General features: G+C 42.9%; 1 protein-coding gene across 4 annotated transcripts in view; it reads right to left on the reverse strand.

The window, feature by feature from the left end:
- Window positions 1–18,621, reverse strand: part of rgs3b (regulator of G protein signaling 3b) — a 92,304-nt gene that overhangs the window by 37,452 nt on the left and 36,231 nt on the right. For all 4 annotated transcript variants that reach the window (XM_090238074.1, XM_021606673.3, XM_021606674.3 and 1 more), the window contains 5 exons: window positions 17,304–17,409; window positions 15,345–15,735; window positions 14,805–14,844; window positions 6,098–6,366; window positions 5,374–5,454 (listed from right to left, as the gene is read on the reverse strand). In XM_090238074.1, coding sequence (XP_090094200.1) covers window positions 5,374–5,454; window positions 6,098–6,366; window positions 14,805–14,844; window positions 15,345–15,735; window positions 17,304–17,409 — 887 coding nt within the window. The remainder of the gene's footprint in view (window positions 1–5,373; window positions 5,455–6,097; window positions 6,367–14,804; window positions 14,845–15,344; window positions 15,736–17,303; window positions 17,410–18,621) is intronic.

Below are 18,621 nucleotides of genomic sequence, written 5' to 3' on the forward strand. Positions count from 1 at the left end.
GTCTCCCACACTAACTTTAAGGATCAGCCGTCAGAGCAGCTTACCGATCATTGCACCTGTACACCGCCATCTGTAAATATCCACCCAACTACCTCATCCCCATATTGTTATTTGGCCCATTTATGGCCCATTTATTGCCTTACCTCCCTAATCTTACTACATTTGCACACACTGTATATAGATTTTTCTATGGTGTTATTGACTGTACGTTTGTTTATCCCATGTGTAACTCTGTTGTTGTTTGTGTCGCACTGCTTTGCTTTATCTTGGCCAGGTCGCAGTTGTAAATGAGAACTTGTTCTCAACTGGCCTACCTGGTTAAATACAGTTGAAATAAATAAAATAACATAAATAAATGAAAAAGTATTCAGACCCTTTACTCAGTACTTTGTTAAAGCACCTTTGTCAGCGATTAAAGTCTAGCGTCTTCTTGGGTATGATGCTACAAGCTTGGCACACCTGTATTTCTCCCATTCTTTTCTGCAGATCCTCTCAAGCTCTGTCAGGTTGAAAGGGGATCATCGCTGCACAGCTATTTTCAGGTCTATCCAGAGATGTTCGATCGGGTTCAAGTCCGCGATCTGGCTGAGCCACTCAAGGACATTTAGAGACTTACGAGCGCTCTGGAGCATGATTTCATCAAAGATCTCTCTGTACTTTGCTTTGTTCATTTTTTCATTAAAACCTGACTAGTCTCCCAGTCCCTGCCGCTAAAAAACATCTCCACAGCATTATGCTGCTAACACCATGCTTCACCGTAGGGATGGTGCCAGGTTTCCTCCAGATGTGACGCTTGGCAGTCAGGCCAAAATGTTCAATCTTGGTTTCATCAGACCAGATAATCTTGTTTCTTAGAGTCTTTAGGTGAATTTTGGCACACTCCAATTGGGCTGTCATAAGCCTTTTACTGACCAGTGTACACTCAACCATAAAGACCTGATTGGTGAGGTGCTGCAGAGATGGTTGTCCTTCTGGAAGGTTCTCCCATCTACACAAATTAACTCGGGAGCACTGTAATAGTGACCATTGAGTTCTTGGTCACCTCCCTGAACAAGGCCCTTCTCCCCCGATTGCTCAGTTTGACCGGGTGGCCAACTCTAGGTAGAGTCTTGGTGGTTCCAAACTTCTTCCATTTAGGAATGATGGAGGCCACGGTGTTCTTGGCGACCTTCAATGCTGCAGACATTTGTTGTACCCTTCTCCAGGTCTGTGCCTTGACACAATCCTGTCTCGGAGCTCTACGGATAATTCTTCAACATCATGGCTTGGTTTTTGCTCGGACATGCACTGTCAACTGTTACTGTGGAACCTTCTATAGACAGGTGTGTGTCTTTCTGTTACGGTTTTCTTCTGATGGAGAGGAGGACCAAAATGCAGCGTGGTTATTTTGATTCATGTTTAATAAAAGGATAAACACGAACAATACAAAACAAGAACCGTGACGTGAAAACCTAAACAGCCTTATCTGGTGCAAACTAACACAGAGACAGAAACAATCACCCACGAAACACTCAAAGAATATGGCTGCCTAAATATGGTTCCCAATCTGAGACAACGATAAACACCTGCCTCTGATTGAGAACCACTTTAGGCAACCATAGACTTTGTGATAACTCCACTATACCACAATCCCAATACCTACAAAAAAAACAAGACAAAACACACCACATAATTAACCCATGTCACACCCTGGCCTGACCAAAATAATAAAGAAAACACAAAATACTAAGACTAGGGCGTGACACTTTCCAAATCATGTCAAATCTATTAAATTTACCACCGGTGGACTCCAATCAAGTTGTAGAAACATCTTAAGGATGATCAATGGAAAAACAGAATGCACCTGAACTTAATTTCAAGTCGTATAGCAAAGGGTCTGAATACTTATGTAAATAAGGTATCGGTTTTCAATTTTTAATAAATTAGCAAACATTTTAAATAACCTGCTTTTGCTTTGTCATTATCGGTTACTGTGTGTAGATTGATGAGGAAAATGTTTAATTTCATAAATTTTTGAATATAGCCCCAATGTAATGAAATGTGGATAAAGTCAAGGGGTCTGAATACTTTCTGAATGCACTGTATTTTGGTATTTTTGGAGCTTTTGTTTGTGTTTTTTCGGGTCTCCTCCATACTGCACAACGAGCATGAGATAGTGAGAAGCATTTTTTTTTGTTGCCTTTCTTATACTAATAGACTTTTCGAAGAGGGATGCAAGTTTGCTCTTGTTTGCTGAATGTTAAATACAGCAGCCAAAATGACTTGCGGGAAAGTTTGAAAATAAAGAGAACGCAATAAAGAAAGTCACCTTTTACTAGAGAGATTTACACGGTTATCAAAACAGGGTCACCAGGGTAAGCCAGGGTAAGCCTACACGAAACACAACCCTCATTTTAAGAGTTTCAAAAATCCCCGATGGGAAAAATTAATGGTGGAAAAACCATTGGAACTATTTCCTTGTTTGACCGCTATGTTTAATGGGCATTATGACTCATACTGTGGTACTCTTTTGCCATCTCAGTCTCTGGACTTGAACCCCATTGAAACCTGTGGTTTGAATTAAAAAGAGGGCAGTCCACAAGCACAGACAAAGAATATCAAGGATCTAGAAAGATTCTGTTTACAGTGTTCTCTAATCTCATAAAACATTTTTAGAAAAAGGCTCAGTGCTGTCAGGGTGCTTGGATTACTGAAAACTGGGTTGGCAATAATTTTGACTCCTATCTTTTTAAGATTTTTTTTACTACTTGTTAAACAAAATCTGTCTCTAAGCAATTGCAGTAGTATAAAATAATATACTTTTTGTGGTTGTTGCATGCAATATAGCACAGTATTTGTATTATTTATTTTATGCAGTCTTTTTTGCTCATCTTAATCAATGGTGTCAATAATTATGGACCTGACTGTAATAATGTATAGCATAACATTTAAAAAAATAACAGAACCATGAAATATATACATCTGCGCACTGTTGAAGAGAAGCAAAGCTAAGCTGAGACAATATGCCTAACTTAAAATACTGTTCCAGGACTGCCTGGAAAACAGTGGCAAGTGTTACTCAGTGGACAATCCCGGCTAATAAAAAGTTAACATAAACTAAATTAATTAGGACCATAAAATGTAAACTCTGCAAAAAAAGAAACTTCCTCTCACTGTCAACTGCGTAAATATGTGTATGAACATAAGAAGATTCAACAACTGAGACATACACTGAAAAAGTTCCACAGACATGTGACTAACAGAAATGGCAGAATGTCCCCCTGAACAAAGGGGGGTCAAAATCAAAAGTGACAGTCAGTACCTGGTGTGGCCACCAGCTGCATTAAGTACTGCAGTGCATCTCCTGCTTATAGACTGCACCAGATTTGCCAGTTCTTGCTGTGAGATGTTACCCCACTCTTCCACCAAGGCACCTGCAAGTCCCCGGACATTTCTGGGGGGAATGGCCCTAGCCCTCACCCTCCGATCCAACAGGTCCCAGACGTGCTCAATGGGATTGAGATCCGGGCTTTTCGCTGGCCATGACATTCCTGTCTTGCAGGAAATCACACACAGAACAAGAACATGGCTGGTGGTATTGTCATGCTGGAGGGTCATGTCAAGATGACCCTGCTGGAAGGGTACCACATGAGGGAGGAGGATGTCTTCCCTGTAACGCACAGCGTTGAGATTGCCTGCAATGACAACAAGCTCAGTCCGATGATGCTGTGACACACCGCCCCCAGACCATAACGGATCCTCCACCTCCAAATCAATCCCGCTCCAGAGTACAGGCCTTGGTGTAAACGCGAATCCGACCCTCACCCCTGGTGAGACAAAACCGCAACTCGCCAGTGAAGAGCACTTTTTACCAGTCCTGTTTGGTCCACCGACGATGGGTTTGTGCCCATAGGCGACGTTGTGCCGGTGATGTTTGGTGAAAACCTGTCTTACAACAGGCCTACAAGCCCTCAGTCCAGCCTCTCTCAGCCTATTGCGGGCACAGTCTGAGCACTGATGGAGGGATTGTGCGTTCCTGGTTTAACTCAAACAGTTATGTTCGAATGCAACGATCCTGTGCAGGTGTTGTTACACGTGGTTTGCCACTGCGAGGACGATCAGCTGTCCGTCCTGTCTCTTTGTAGCGCTGTCTTAGGCGTCTCACAGTACGGACATTGCAATTTTTGCCCTGGCCACATCTGCAGTCCTCATGCCTCCTTGCAACATGCCTAAGGCACGTTCACACAGATGAGCAGTGACCCTGGGCATCTGTCTTTTGGTGTTTTTCAGAGTCAGTAGAAAGGCCTCTTTAGTGTCCTAAGTTTTCATAACTGTGACCTTAACTGCCTACCGTCTGTAAGCTGTCAGTGTCTTTACGACCGTTCCACAGGTGCATGTTCATTCATTATTTATGGTTCATTGAACAAGCATGGGAAACAGTGTTTAAACCCTTTACAATGAAGATCTATTTGGATTTTTACGAATTATCTTTGAAAGACAGGGTCCCGAAAAAGGGACGTTACTTTTTTTGCTGAATTTACTGTAAGACACATCAAATCCAGCCATCTCCTTTCTTCTTGGTGAAAAGGCAGCACACATTTGTATTACTTTATTATAAACCGTCAGTCTCTATCTGAGAAGTAACTATATCAAGTTCTGTGTATCCTACGTCACCATTAAAGAGACCCATATCATTGCATCCGAAATGGCACCATATTCCCTTTATAGTGCACTACTTTTGACCAATGCCCTACGTGACTTGGTCAAAAGTAGTGCACTACATAGGGAATAGGATGGCATTTGGGACACAGTCATACCATTCCATTTCTCACACATTGTTCAGTGATATGGATCTGGCTTTTACCAGGTAATGTTTAACCCGTCCTAATAATACTGCATGGTTGTGCATCTCTCTATGGGGTGTCACTGGAACAAACTAGAAGCCTGACAGAGAAAATTGACATTTGTGCTGAAAAATGACTCTGGTGCAAAGGCAGACCAATAATGTAGCAGATATAACTATTCAACAAATTCCAAGACTAAAGAAAAAAGGCGTATTTGTAGAAAATGTCAATGTTAATTGTTGTGCATACCTTATGTGATTATTCTAACATTAAGTTACTTGGTATTACAATGGTCATTCAGTAATTGTGTTATAATTGAATAGAAACAAAGTTTGGCTTTTTTTAATTGCACAAGAAGAATAGGGACTGTTCCTTATTCCAATGGTGTAAAAACAAGAACCACTCTACTTCATTGCTGTGCAATTACAAAGCTATGTCTAAACTATTATGTAATAATCTAACTATGTCATTACAGTGTAATGACAGGTAGAAGAGCATCAATGTTAAGTGTCAGCGTAAATGACACAACAGAAGAGAAAGGATATTGTACCTTGATAGACATGCACTGGCTCTCATGCAGGATCATCTCCTCTGAGAGAAGAAGTGTTCGCTCGCTACACAGTTCCAGGGGCTACAAGAGAGAACACACCAGTAAACACCCCTGTGCTAATAATGCATGATTTGATATCATATATACTGAATATGCCATTTAGTACACTCTTTTATCCGAAGCGACTTACAGTAATGCGTGCATACAATTTTTGTATGATTTGCCCCAGCAGGAATCAACCTACTATCCTTGGTGTTGCAAGCACCATGCTCTACCAAGTTAGGATATACACACAGGATATGATTTTGTCTATCTTTCTATCGCTCTGAAATCAAACCTCTTAGGTTGAGTTTAAATCAGATGCTAAATAACATTACACCATCACAATCATGAATCTCACTAATGCTGGGTCATGTTCACTAGGACCGAAAGGGAAGAAAACAGTCAAATGGGAGGTACTGTTGGAACTTGTCAAATAAGAAACAATCGTTTTCGCTTTGCGTTCCATAACAATTTGATATGTTTTGCTACAATGTCACCTCAAACACTACCCTGCTGTCAGTTTGATAGTCTTCTACTTGCTTCTCATCCAGACACCCCAATCATGCATCTGATCAGTTCAGCCAAGGGACAAATATGACTGACAGCAACAACAGACCCACCAGTCAGCTCAAGAAAAACATGATCATGTAATAACACAAATTAATAAAACAAAAGAGCCAACCTGAACAAAGACGGGGAAGATGAGGGTTTTGGGCGCCAGCGTGACGTAGGTTCCGTAATTGGAGTAGGGCAGATGAGACTGGACAATGGTGCAGTTCTGGTAATTGCCATAGCTGGGTTGGTAGCCAGATGGGGGCAGCATGGTAGCCGTCTTACCGATGATGGAGCGTTGAGAAGATAAGCCTGTGGCCTGTAGCCCGCTAGCAGTGTCCTGTAGAAAGCCATTGCCCTTCTGAAGTCCACCGCTTGGGTGACTTTGATAAATCTTACCTGTTTTGGTAAAACATGAATGCAAGAATATCCTCTCAGAAAAATATACATAGAAAGTTAACATACTGTACAGTACACTCCCCTACGTATTTATTTAGACAGTGAAGCAAAAACATTTAACTTGGCTCTAAACTCCAGCATTTCGGATTTGAGATCAAATGTTTCATATGAAGCGACAATATAGAATGTCACCTTTTATTTGAGGGCATTTTCATACTTTCATACTACTTATTTTACCATATAGAAATGAAAGCACTTGTCTGTATGTACAGTTGAAGTCGGAAGTTATGTAAACTTCAACTGTACACCTTAGCCAAATACATTTAAACTCTGTTTTTCACAATTCTTGACATTTAATCCTAGTAAAAATGTCCTGTCTTAGGTCAGTTAGGATCACCAATTTATTTTAAGAATGTGAAATGTCAGAATAATACACTGCTCAAAAAAGGGAACACTAAAATAACACATCCTAGATCTGAATGAATTAAATATTCTTATTAAATACTTTTTTCTTTACATAGTTGAATGTGCTGACAACAAAATCACACAAAAATGATCAATGGAAATCAAATTTATCAACCCATGGAGGTCTGGATTTGGAGTCACACTCAAAATTGAAGTGGAAAACCACACTACAGGCTGATCCAACTTTGATGTAATGTCCTTAAAACAAGTCAAAATGAGGCTCAGTAGTGTGTGTGGACTCCACGTGCCTGTATGACCTCCCTACAACGCCTGGGCATGCTCCTGATGAGGTGGCGGATGGTCTCCTGAGGGATCTCCTCCCAGACCTGGACTAAAGCATCCGCCAACTACTGGACAGTCTGTGGTCCCAGATGTGTTCAATTGGATTCAGGTCTGGGGAACGGGCGGGCCAGTCCATAGCATCAATGCCTTCCTCTTGCAGGAACTGCAGACACACGCCAGCCACATGAGGTCTAACATTGTCTTGCATTAGGAGGAACCCAGGGCCAACCGCACCAGCATATGGTCTCACAAGGGGTCTGAGGATCTCATCTCGGTACCTAATGGCAGTCAGGCTACCTCTGGCGAGCACATGGAAAGAAATGCCACCCCACACCATGACTGACCCACCGCTAAACCGGTCATGCTGGAGTATGTTGCAGGCAGCAGAAGGTTCTCCACGGCGTCTCCAGACTCTGTCACGTGCTCAGTGTGAACCTGCTTTCATCTGTGAAGAGCACAGGGCGCCAGTGGCGAATTTACCAATCTTGGTGTTCTCTGGCAAATGAGAGCACAACCCCCACCTGTAGACGTCGGGCCCTCATACCACCCTCATGGAGTCTGCTCAAACTGTCAGAAACAGACACATGCACATTTGTGGCCTGCTGGAGGTCATTTTGCAGGGCTCTGGCAGTACTGCTCCTGCTCCTCCTTGCACAAAGGCGGAGCTAGCCATCCTGCTGCTGGATTGTTGCCCTCCTACGGCCTCCTCCACTTCTCCTGATGTACTGGCCTGTCTCCTGGTAGCGCCTCCATGCTCTGGACACTACGCTGACAGACACCGCAAACCTTCTTGCCACAGCTCGCATTGATGTGCCATCCTGGATGAGCTGCACTACCTGAGCCATTTGTGTGGGTTGTAGACTCCGTCTCATGCTACCACTAGAGTGAAAGCACCGCCAGCATTCAAAAGTGACCAAAACATCAGCAAGGAAGCATAGGAACTGAGAAGTGGTCTGTGGTCCCCACCTGCAGAACCACTCCTTTATTGGGGGTGTCTTGCTAATTGCCTATAATTTCCACCTGTTGTCTATTCCATTTGCACAACAGCATGTGAAATATATTGTCAATCAGTGTTGCTTCCTAAGTGGAAAGTTTGATTTCACAGAAGTGTGATTGACTTGGAGTTACATTGTGTTGTTTAAGTGTTCCCTTTATTTTTTGAGTAGTGTAGTAGAGAGAATTATTTATTTCAGCTTTTATTTCTTTCATCACATTCCCAGTGGGTCAGAAGTTTACATACACTTAGTTAGTATTTGGTAGCATTAAATTGTTTAACTTGGGTCAAACGTTTTGGGTAGCCTTCCACAAGCTTCCCACAATAAGTTGGGTGAATTTTGGCCCATTCCTCCTGACAGTGTAACTGAGTCAGGTTTGAAGGCCTCCTTGCTCGCACACGCCTTTTCAGTTCTGCCCACACATTTTCAAAAGGATTGAGGTCAGGGCTTTGTGATGGCCACTCCAATACCTTAACTTTGCTGTCCTTAAGCCATTTTGCCACAACGTTGGAAGTATGCTTGGGGTCATTGACCGTTTGGAAGACCCATTTGCGACCAAGCTTTAACTTCCTGACTGATGTCTTGAGATGTTGCTTCAATATATCCGCATAATTTCCCTTCCATATTTGTGAAGTGCACCAGTCCCTCCTGCAGCAAAGCACCCCCACAACTTGATGCTGCCACCCCCGTGCTTCACGGTTGGGATGGTGTTCTTTAGCTTGCAAGCTTCCCCCTTTTTCCTCCAAACATAATGATGGTCATTATGGCCAAACAGTTCTATTTTTGTTTCATCAGAACAGAGGACATTTCTCCAAAAAGTACAATCTTTGTCCCCGTGTGCAGTTGCAAAACGTAGTCTGGCTTTTTTTATGGCGGTTTTGGAGCAGTGGCATCTTCCTTGCTGAGCGGCCTTTCAGGTTATGTTGATATAGGACTCATTTTACTGTGGATATAGATACTTTTGTACCCGTTTCCTCCAGCATCTTTACAAGGTCCTTTGCTGTTGTTTTGGGATTGATTTGCACTTTTCACCCCAAAAGTACATTCAGTTCTAGGAGACAGAACGCGACTCCTTCCTGAGCGGTATGATGGCTGCGTGGTCCCATGGTGTTTATAATTGCGTACTATTGTTTGTACAGATGAACATGGTACCTTCAGGTTTTTGGAAATTGCTCCCAAGGATGAACCAGACTTGTGGAGGTCTACAATTTGTTTTCTGAGGTCTTGGCTGATTTCCTTTGATTTTCTCATGATGTCAAGCAAAGAGGCATTGAATTTGAAGGTATGCCTTGGCATACATCCACAGGTACAACTCAATTGACTCAAATGATGTAAATAACCCTTTCAGAAGTTTCTAAAGCCATGACATAAGTTGAAAATTCCAGAAAACTAAGAGTATCTGACCCACTGAAATTGTGATTCAGTGAATTATAAGTTAAATAATCTGCCTGTAAACAATTGTTGAAAAAAATTACCTGTGTCATGCACAAAGTATATGTCCTAACCGACTTGCCAAAACGATAGTTTGTTAACAAGAAATTTGTGGAGTGGTTGAAAAATGAGTTTTAATGACTCCAACCTAAGTGTATCTAGTCCCCCCATTTTGAAGGTGTCATTAGCATTTGGACAAATTCACATATGAGTATTAAAGTAGTGAAATGTTTAGTATTTGGTCCCATATTCCTAGCACGCAGTGACTTCATCAAGCTTGTGTCTCTACAAACTTGTTGGATGCATTTGCAGTTTGTTTTAGTTGTGTTTGAGATTATGTTGTACCCAATAGAAAATAATGGTAAATAATATATTGGAGTCGCTTTTATTGTAAGTAAGAATATAATAGTTTCAGAATACGTCTACATTAATGTGGATGCTGCCTTGATTACGGATAATCATTAATGAGTCGTGAATAATGATGCGTGAGAAAGTTTACTGAGGCACAAAGATCATACTCCCAAGACATGCTAACCTCTCACAGGGGAGGTTAAACATTTTTTTGGGAGTATGATATTTAGATTTGGTTCATTAAGAAATGAATTCAGAGCACATAAGAAATGAATTCAAACGTGAGTTGTTTCAGGGTGTGGTTTGATGTGAGTGTCTCGTGTTTGTTTACAGGTGGGGAGAGTTAGCCAAATCATTTTGCCAATTAGCTTCAGCCGGCTGGTGTGCAACTGTGGCATAGCCTATCTCTGGGGATAGTTAAGGACCGTCAATAAATAATAAATATACACCAATGTAAATGGGATAATATTTTCATGTTTGACATCTTTTAGTTGTCTCATTAAATGCTTTCAATATTTGTCAATTCATTTCAACAATTTACAGTATAGTTGATTTAAGGTTTTTAAGTCATTGAAATTTGGAGCTATTGACATTTTAAAATATTGTCCCATGTACATTGCGTAATTTGTGACCCTATTCAGGAAACTAGGCATATGTCACAAGGCACGACTTAATAGGAGAGCCATTTGAACATAATTTTTACATTTTTTTATCAAAATGTGTTTATTTTGGCAGAAATGCCTTCTCGAACATGTGAACTTTTATGTGCCTTAATAGCAAACTTGTATGCTATCTGTAAATATGAATACAATTGTTACAATTATGAGCCTTGTTGGTTAAGCCCCAGAAAAAGTTAGCAACCTTCCCTCTAGCCATGATTGGCTGAGATAATGAGTAGGCTGGACATGCCGAGAGAGGAGTTCGGGTTGGTCTGCCATTTTGAAGGCGTCTGTCTATTTGAGCTCATCAGTCTGTGTTGGTAATCCTGTCGAACGCGGCTTTTTTTTTAAGTTCTTGTGTAGTGGCACTGCATAAGTGTTCCTCTCCATTTTCTGGGGGATCAAGTTTTGAAATCAGTGGAATTAGAGTATGATAGGGGTTTTCTCCATCTTTAGCTGTCTCCGGATTACATCTTCAAACTAAGGACAACCATGGTATGGCATTCCTGACAGGGAGAAGCATGTTAATGTACAGGTAAGATAGCTAGCGACATTTTCAGATATTACACATTTCTAATTTTGACAAAGTTGTTTCATTTCAAACTAAAGTGTACTGTTAGCTAGCTAGCTAACGTTAGCTGGCTGGCTCCCTAGCTTATTATTTGTTTCCCAGAGCCGTTTGCTTTTCTAGTTAGAGCCTAATGTTAGCTAGCTAACATTGGACCTGGTTGGTTAGCTTCCAGCACTGTGGCATTGTTGCCACTTTGTTAATTGTTGTTTAACTAGCTAACGTTAGCAGGCTTGCTCGTTAGCTAACATTCTATGAGGTGTGTGATCTTAAACGTTGTTAAAACCTACCTAGCTAGCTAGCTATATGTCTTAAGCTAAAGTATACTGTTAGCTAGCTAGCTAACGTCACCTGCCTGGCTCCCTCGAGGACGTTATTTGTTTCCCAGAGCTGTTTGCTTTTCTATGTTAGGCAGTGTTTTTTAACTAGCTAACATTATCTGGCTGGCTTGTTATCTAACGTGACGTGTGTACAACACCCGTTGAATATGGCTTGTGTCAGTAAACATCGGCAAAAAAGCGTAATGAAATTGTTGCCAGCAGAGCTGGTTAGGCTGTTTTCATGTTATCCAGAGGTAAACAAATCATCGGCCAGAGCGTCAAGTGTGCGCTTCGAGAGCGAAACGAGATGGGTGGGGCTAAAGCTTAACTGGGTGTGAACGATGCTGAATGGGAGTAGACAAAGAAGAGCTCTTCACTAGATACCAAAACATTCAAAGGCGATTTTCTCAAAAGTGAGTTTACAAGTTGATCAACTCTCAAAGCAGAATTACTTTCCCATTGTTCCTCAAATGCAGTGTATGATATACCATTTTGTAGCTTTAAGTCTCTACAATCCAATATAAAAAACACCATTTCACATTTTGCTACATAAGACCGAATCCAGGTGGTGAGTAACATTTACTGATGGTCCCTAACTAGCACCATAGGGATATCGAATGGCAAACCAAATTGACCATGGGCATTACAATGGGGTTGCGTGCAATTGATGATTACTTGGGTGATGCCGGCTGTGTCAGGCAGGATTGAAATGAACCCAACCCAAGTAAAACCGTTATGGTACCCTTCATTCCATGACATACCATTTTGTTCAACTCGCAAATCCCAGTTTAGGACGAGACTGACTTTATGACCAGAATTATTGTTTTAACTGTACACTTTGTAGTAAATTTTGACACCAGAATAAATGTTTCTGTCTCTTATCGATGCCACATAGGTCATTTTCAAAACAAGAAGTTGCTTTTAGGGGGAGTTGGTCTTTAGAGTAGTCAAAAGTTTAGTAATTGGTCCTATATTCCTAGCACGCAATGACCACATCAAGCTTGTGGATCTGAGCTGGATCTGTCTGAGCTGACTTCTCTGTGTGTGAGCAGCTTGCAAAAGTGATTGCTGTCCTCATTATGAAATTATCAACTTTACCCTGTATATCTAAAAATGCCTGCCCATTGACTCTGGGGCCGACAAGAGCTTAATGGACGCTACCCTGGTGTCGGAGCTGGGCATCACCACACAACCCCTCTCCATTCCCATGGACGTCTAAGCGTTGGATGGGCGCTCTATTGGCAGAGTGACCCACACTATGTTTCCCATTAGCCTGAGAGTGTCGGGCAATCATAGTGAGAGCATGTCTGCGTCCGTGTATCTACTACCGGGGTCTCAATGACATTTTGAGCCTCTCCAGGGAGCAACCATCTTCTCCAAGTTGGACCTTCAGAATGCTTACCATCTGGTTCGGATACCGGAAGGAGACGAGTCTTTAACATGGCTAGCGGGCACAAGGAGTACCTGGTGATGCGGTTCGGACTGACCAACGCTCCCGCAGTGTTCCAGGCCCTTGTCAATGATGTGCTCTGAAACATCAAGAGTATGTCTTCCATGTCTGACAGGTCCTCCAGCGTCTCCTGGAGAACCAAGCTGTTCGTGAAGGCAGAGAAGTGTGAGTTCCATTGATCCACCATCTCCTTCCTAGGATATGTCATCGCTGCAGGGAGTGTTCAGACAAGGTGAGAGAGGTGGTGGAATGGCCTCAACCCACATCCAGAGTTCAGCTGCAATGTTTCCTGGAGTTTGCAAATTTCTACTGTTGTTTCATCTGGGGTTACAGCACCCTTGCTTCTCCCCTCTCTGCACTCACCTCTCCCAAGGTGCCGTTCATATGGTCTCCAGCAGCTGAATGGGCGTTCTGACCTCAAGCAGCGATTCACTACAGCCCCCATCTTAATCCATCTGGACCCATCCCGTCAGTTCGTGGTGGAGGTCGATGCCTCGGACGTCGGAGTGGGGCTATCCTGTCCCAACGCTCTGCCCAGGACCAGAAGCTGTATCCCTGTGCCTTCTTTCCCATCGCCTAAACCCCGCCGAGAGGAACTACGAGGTGGGAAAAGGAGAATTACTCATTGTCAAGATGGCGTTGGAGGAGTGGAGGCACTGGTTAGAAGTGTCAGAACAGCCATTTTTGGTGTGGACGGACCATTAGAACCTGGAATATCTCCGCAACACCAAGCGCCTCAACTCCAGGCAGGTGAGATGGGTCCTGTTATTCACTCGCTCCCATTTCACTGCTTCCTTCCGCTCGGTGTCCAAAAATGTGAAGCCTGGCGTGCTCTCACGTCTTTACAGCCCGGCTACTACACCCTCGGACCCCGAGACCATCCTCCCTTCTAGCGGCTGCTATTGTCTGGGGAATTGAGAGTCTGGTCTGCAAGCCACAGTGTTCCCAGCCATACCCCGGGGGCGGGGGACCGGTTTCCCAATGCCTACCATTTTATTCCTTCTCCTAAGTTGCCCTCAGCTAAGGAGACTGTGCAGCAGGGCTTCCTGATCCATCGACTGCTGGTCGACATGGTCTCCGATCGCAGTCCCCAGTTCTCTTCCTGGTTCTGGAAGGCGTTCTGCACACTTATTGGGTCGTCGGCCAGCCTGTCCTCTGGTTTTCATCCCCAGTCCAACGGCCAGTCGGAGCGAGCCAATCAGGACCTGGAGAAGACTCTTCGCTGCCTCGTCTCCACTAATCCCACCACCTGGAGCCAGAAACTTGTGTGGGTGTAATATGCTCGCAACAGACTTCCTTGTTCTGCTACGGGCCTCTCACCTTTTGAGTGTTCCCTAGGTTAACAGCCCCCGCTCTTCCCGGAGCAAGAGGCAGAGGTCAGCACACCTTCTGCCCATGTGTTTGTCCTTCATTGTCGCCGTACCTGGAAGAAAGCCCGGGCCGCTCTTCTCAGACCACCTCCAGGTACCGACGACAGGTGGACCGCCACCGGAACCCTGCTCCCCGCTACCGTCGGGGGCAGAGGGGATGGCTGTCCACTCGGGATCTGCCCCTCTGGGTAGAGTCCAGAAAACTGTCCCTCCATTTTATTGTCTCTTTCCCCATCTCCAAGATCCTTAGCCCCTCTTCTATTCGTCTTCTGTTGCGCCGTTCCCTCCATATATATTCCACTATCCACTGTCTCACAACCCTTTGTCTCCTGTGTTCTCTGTCTGTTGCCAGTTCGTCTTGTCTGGAGTATAGAGCCAAATTAAAAGTTGCAGCTTCACAACCCAAACAAATACGTATTATAAGCCTCATACATGCATTTAACGAGCATTAAAAAGCATTACACCTGCAAGCTTACAATTTTAAAGTGTTTAGAAAAGTGTTACCAAATCTACTGACTGGTTAGTTAATCTTATGAAAGTTGCTTACCAAGTGTACCATTCCGGTCTTGATAAACGGGATGCAAGATCTGAGAAGTAGAAAAGCATTAAAACCGTCAAGTGAGGTCAGAAGATGACAAGGGGGTTAAAGGTCTACAGTTTACAGTATGGACAGTGGTGCATGCGGTGACATGTATAATTTTGGTATTTGGTATTTTATTAGGATCCCCATTAGCTGTTGCAAAAGCAGCAGCTACTTTTCCTGGGGTCCACACAAACCACGAAACATAATACGGAATGACACAATACAGAACATCAATAGACAAGAACAGCTCAAGGACAGAACTACATACTTTGAGTAAACATAAGCTGAATATGAATCAAGAGAGGAACAGTGAACGCTAAACCTAAGCTTGCATTCAAAATGGCACCCTATTCCCTAGTTCGTGCACTACTTTTGACCATGGCCCATAAGGGTCTGGTCAAAAGTAGTGCACTATATAGGGAATAGGGTGCCATTTGGGCATACAGCCTATGAGTCTCAAAAATATTTGCTGAGCTCCATGGATAATGTAGTCTATACCATCACCTGGCTTCCCGGGTCCACAGGGGAGAGGATAATGTAGTTGTCACCATTTGATGAGGTCACCCGGGTGCCTTTGAGGGTCCGAGTCCTGATCTTAGTAGTCCCGTAGTCTGGCTCCTGTCCCTTGTAGTACTCTCCCTTGTCTTCTCGCTTGTCCCTCCACAAGGATCCATGGCCGCCCTCTGACACCAGCCCTTGCTTACGTCCACTCCGTCTGCCATGGGCGGGGTGGGTCAGCAAAGGCGGGGTCTTGTCTCGTTTCTTCCCTGCCGGGGACACCACAGTGTCGTAGGCAGAGGCCTTATAAGACGGTCTGTGGATCAGGCCCTCAAAATACGGCTTCATAATAGGTAGGGTCCTCCATACCACTACAGTGATCTCATTGTGGCAGTTTCTGTGAACGGAGAGGACAGTTGATTCAGACAACACATTTGATAGGAGAGAACCTGTTGCACAGTATGTACTGTAGGGCTGTCCCTGGCAACAACAAAAATATCTTGGTCGACCGAGAGTCATCCTGTTCTTTCAACCAATTGATTGGTCTAAATGTTTAAATGCATATTTCCATATTCCATATCCATATGTTTGAATAAATTCAACTACATATGCACTGAGCTTGTCTGATGCTTTAAGCACACTGTTTGATTAAATAACAAAATGACGACTCAAGAAGGAGACCGATGGTCAAACTGTGCTAAAACAATGACAGCGAGTGCCCGTGTGACTGGAGTGAAAAGCCAATTAAAAGGCACCACAGCGCAATAATCACTTGCGGTGCTGTCTGTGCTGAAGCTGCAACATCACTACAGCCATTTAGTTTCTTACTTGTTTCTGACTGAAAAGTTATGTTACCAAATCCATTCCCTATCCCTCAAAAACATTTTCCCTATTCCCTCAACCCTTGCTCTCTTTACGTGACACATGTAAGCATGTTTCACGTAAAGAGCATTAAGTTTGACATTTTTAATACATTTGTAAACATTTCTAAAACCCTGTTTTTGCCTTTTCATTATGGGGTATTGTGTGTAGATTGATGTAGAAAACAATTGAATCCATTTCAGAATAAGGCTGTAACGGAAGAACGTGTAAAAAGTCAAGCGGTCTGAAAACTTTCCGAATGCACTGTATATGGATGATTTATAAAGCCAGGCCCATATAACAGTCAGGCTATTGATTATAGACCTAATTAAGTCAGGGTTTATTCTCTCAATTTTCTTAGACAATTAGGCTAAGGAAGGGCTGCTCCTCGTCTCTGCTGAATTTGGGGTGGCAGGTAGGCTAGTGGTTAGAGTGTTGGGTCAGTAACCGAAAGATCGAATCCCCTAACTGACAAGGTAAAAATCTGTCGTTTTGCCCCTGAACAAGGCAGTTAACCCACTGTTCCATTGTAAATAAGAATTTGTTCTTAACTGACTTGCCTAGTTAAATAAAAAAGTGTTCTCAATCCCAAAATGCTGGTTAACTTTTCTATTATGCATATAGCAACAAAGGGAAAGGTGCAAATTCTACGGCGTACTAAAGAATAGGTTTCAGAACCGCAGACAACGACCGTATCCAATGTGGGAGAAAGTGCATTTGCTATAAAATAATATTTGATTTATCAATGTTGCACCATTGTTTTTAATTAATATAACCATATACAATTTCAGTATACAAGTCTTACAGTAATGGATTGTGCCATCACTGTGGCCTCCGCAGTTGATTAGTACCGAGACAGGCGTGAATCAGACAGATGTCTTGTACACCATAAAATATATATTTTTTAATTATATAAATAAATAAATATATATATATATATATATATATATATATATATATATATATATATATATATATATATATATATATAAATATAAAATATACAATCAACTAGTCGACTAAATCGGGTCAGCTCTAATGTACTGTATGTTCAGGACAGGTGAAACCCAAAGGGAGATCGGACAGTGTAGGACTGTAGGCTACCTGAATGCGTGAGCAAGGTCGACACACTTCCATTGCTCCACTGGTTGGCCATTGAGCTGCAGCACAGTGTCCATCTGCTGTAAGCCAGCCTGGTGCGCTGGACTCCCTGAGACACAAACGCACACGCACACACACAGAACCCAAAAGAACACAATGACTCATGACGAAACAGGAAGTATAAATGAAAATGCAAATCAACAATAATGCTACACAGTATGGTAGTAACAGAAGCCACACTCATCCAGTAACTCCATGAACAACCACTAATGTTTAATCTCGCCAACCCAACACCAAATCTTGCGTGAGCATTGGCCTGCGGCGAGCTGGCGGGATAGCAGACAAGTCCACACCCTCTCCTCCGAGACACTCTCGGGCCAAGTCTCTGGGCCAAATGAAGACCTCCCCTTACGAAATTCAAAAGATGCCAGGTGTAGGTGCACCCCCTCCTGACCAAGGCCTTTTCATTATCACAAGAGACTAATTTATAGACAATACCATTCAATGAAATGATTGTTTGGATGAATTAACAAAAGGTTACTCTCAGACTCCTCATTGAACAGATACTCATATTATTACACCTTACCTCTCGTGGACAGACTTACGTAACATAATTGGTATCGTTATATCTGTCACCAGACTGTGGGATGTGACGAATAACGAGGAACTATTGTTCCTGTGTGCTGATTTTGTGTCACTGGATATTAGGACAAATCAGAATTCACCTGCACCTAGCATGTTTTGAGTTTTGGAAGGGGAGAGGACATTTGGCTCATAGACATGTGGAAAGAGGGAGGTGGAGTTACTATAGTGGTTCTGGCACTTCCGCTAGTTTTGTATCTCATACTTCTTCTCCCCCCTGAACCGAATTGTTGAAATTGTGAAATTTAAAGGTTCTAGGTGGCCGAGATGATATATTACCACTTACCTGACAATAATAATAAACAATAATTTGGTGGGTGCCTATATTTGTCGTATTTCACACATGTACACGTGTATTGATATGCATGTGTGAATAGGAAATGTGTTTTATGAATATTCCAACTTACCCTGAGACACCCTCAGAGAGTGGGGTCACAGCTAGGGTCTGCCATATTGGCAATTCCAAGATAACAGAGGGGTTATTCCGGAAAGATTGTTTAACAAATTCAGGATTTCCTAAACATATCCGGCTTGTCTTAACCAGATGAGGGACTCCAGGATTTTTGTTGGTTCCAGAACAGCTGCTTCTCATTTAAGTTATTAGGCTAAGCGAAGCGCAAATGGGTTGATCTGACAACTGGGGTGTGCGCGCAACATTCAAAAAGGTCAATAGATACGG

Source organism: Oncorhynchus mykiss, chromosome 6, assembly GCF_057628025.1.
Source record: "Oncorhynchus mykiss isolate SJ-2025 chromosome 6, ASM5762802v1, whole genome shotgun sequence".
NCBI classification, from domain to species: Eukaryota; Metazoa; Chordata; class Actinopteri; order Salmoniformes; family Salmonidae; genus Oncorhynchus; species Oncorhynchus mykiss.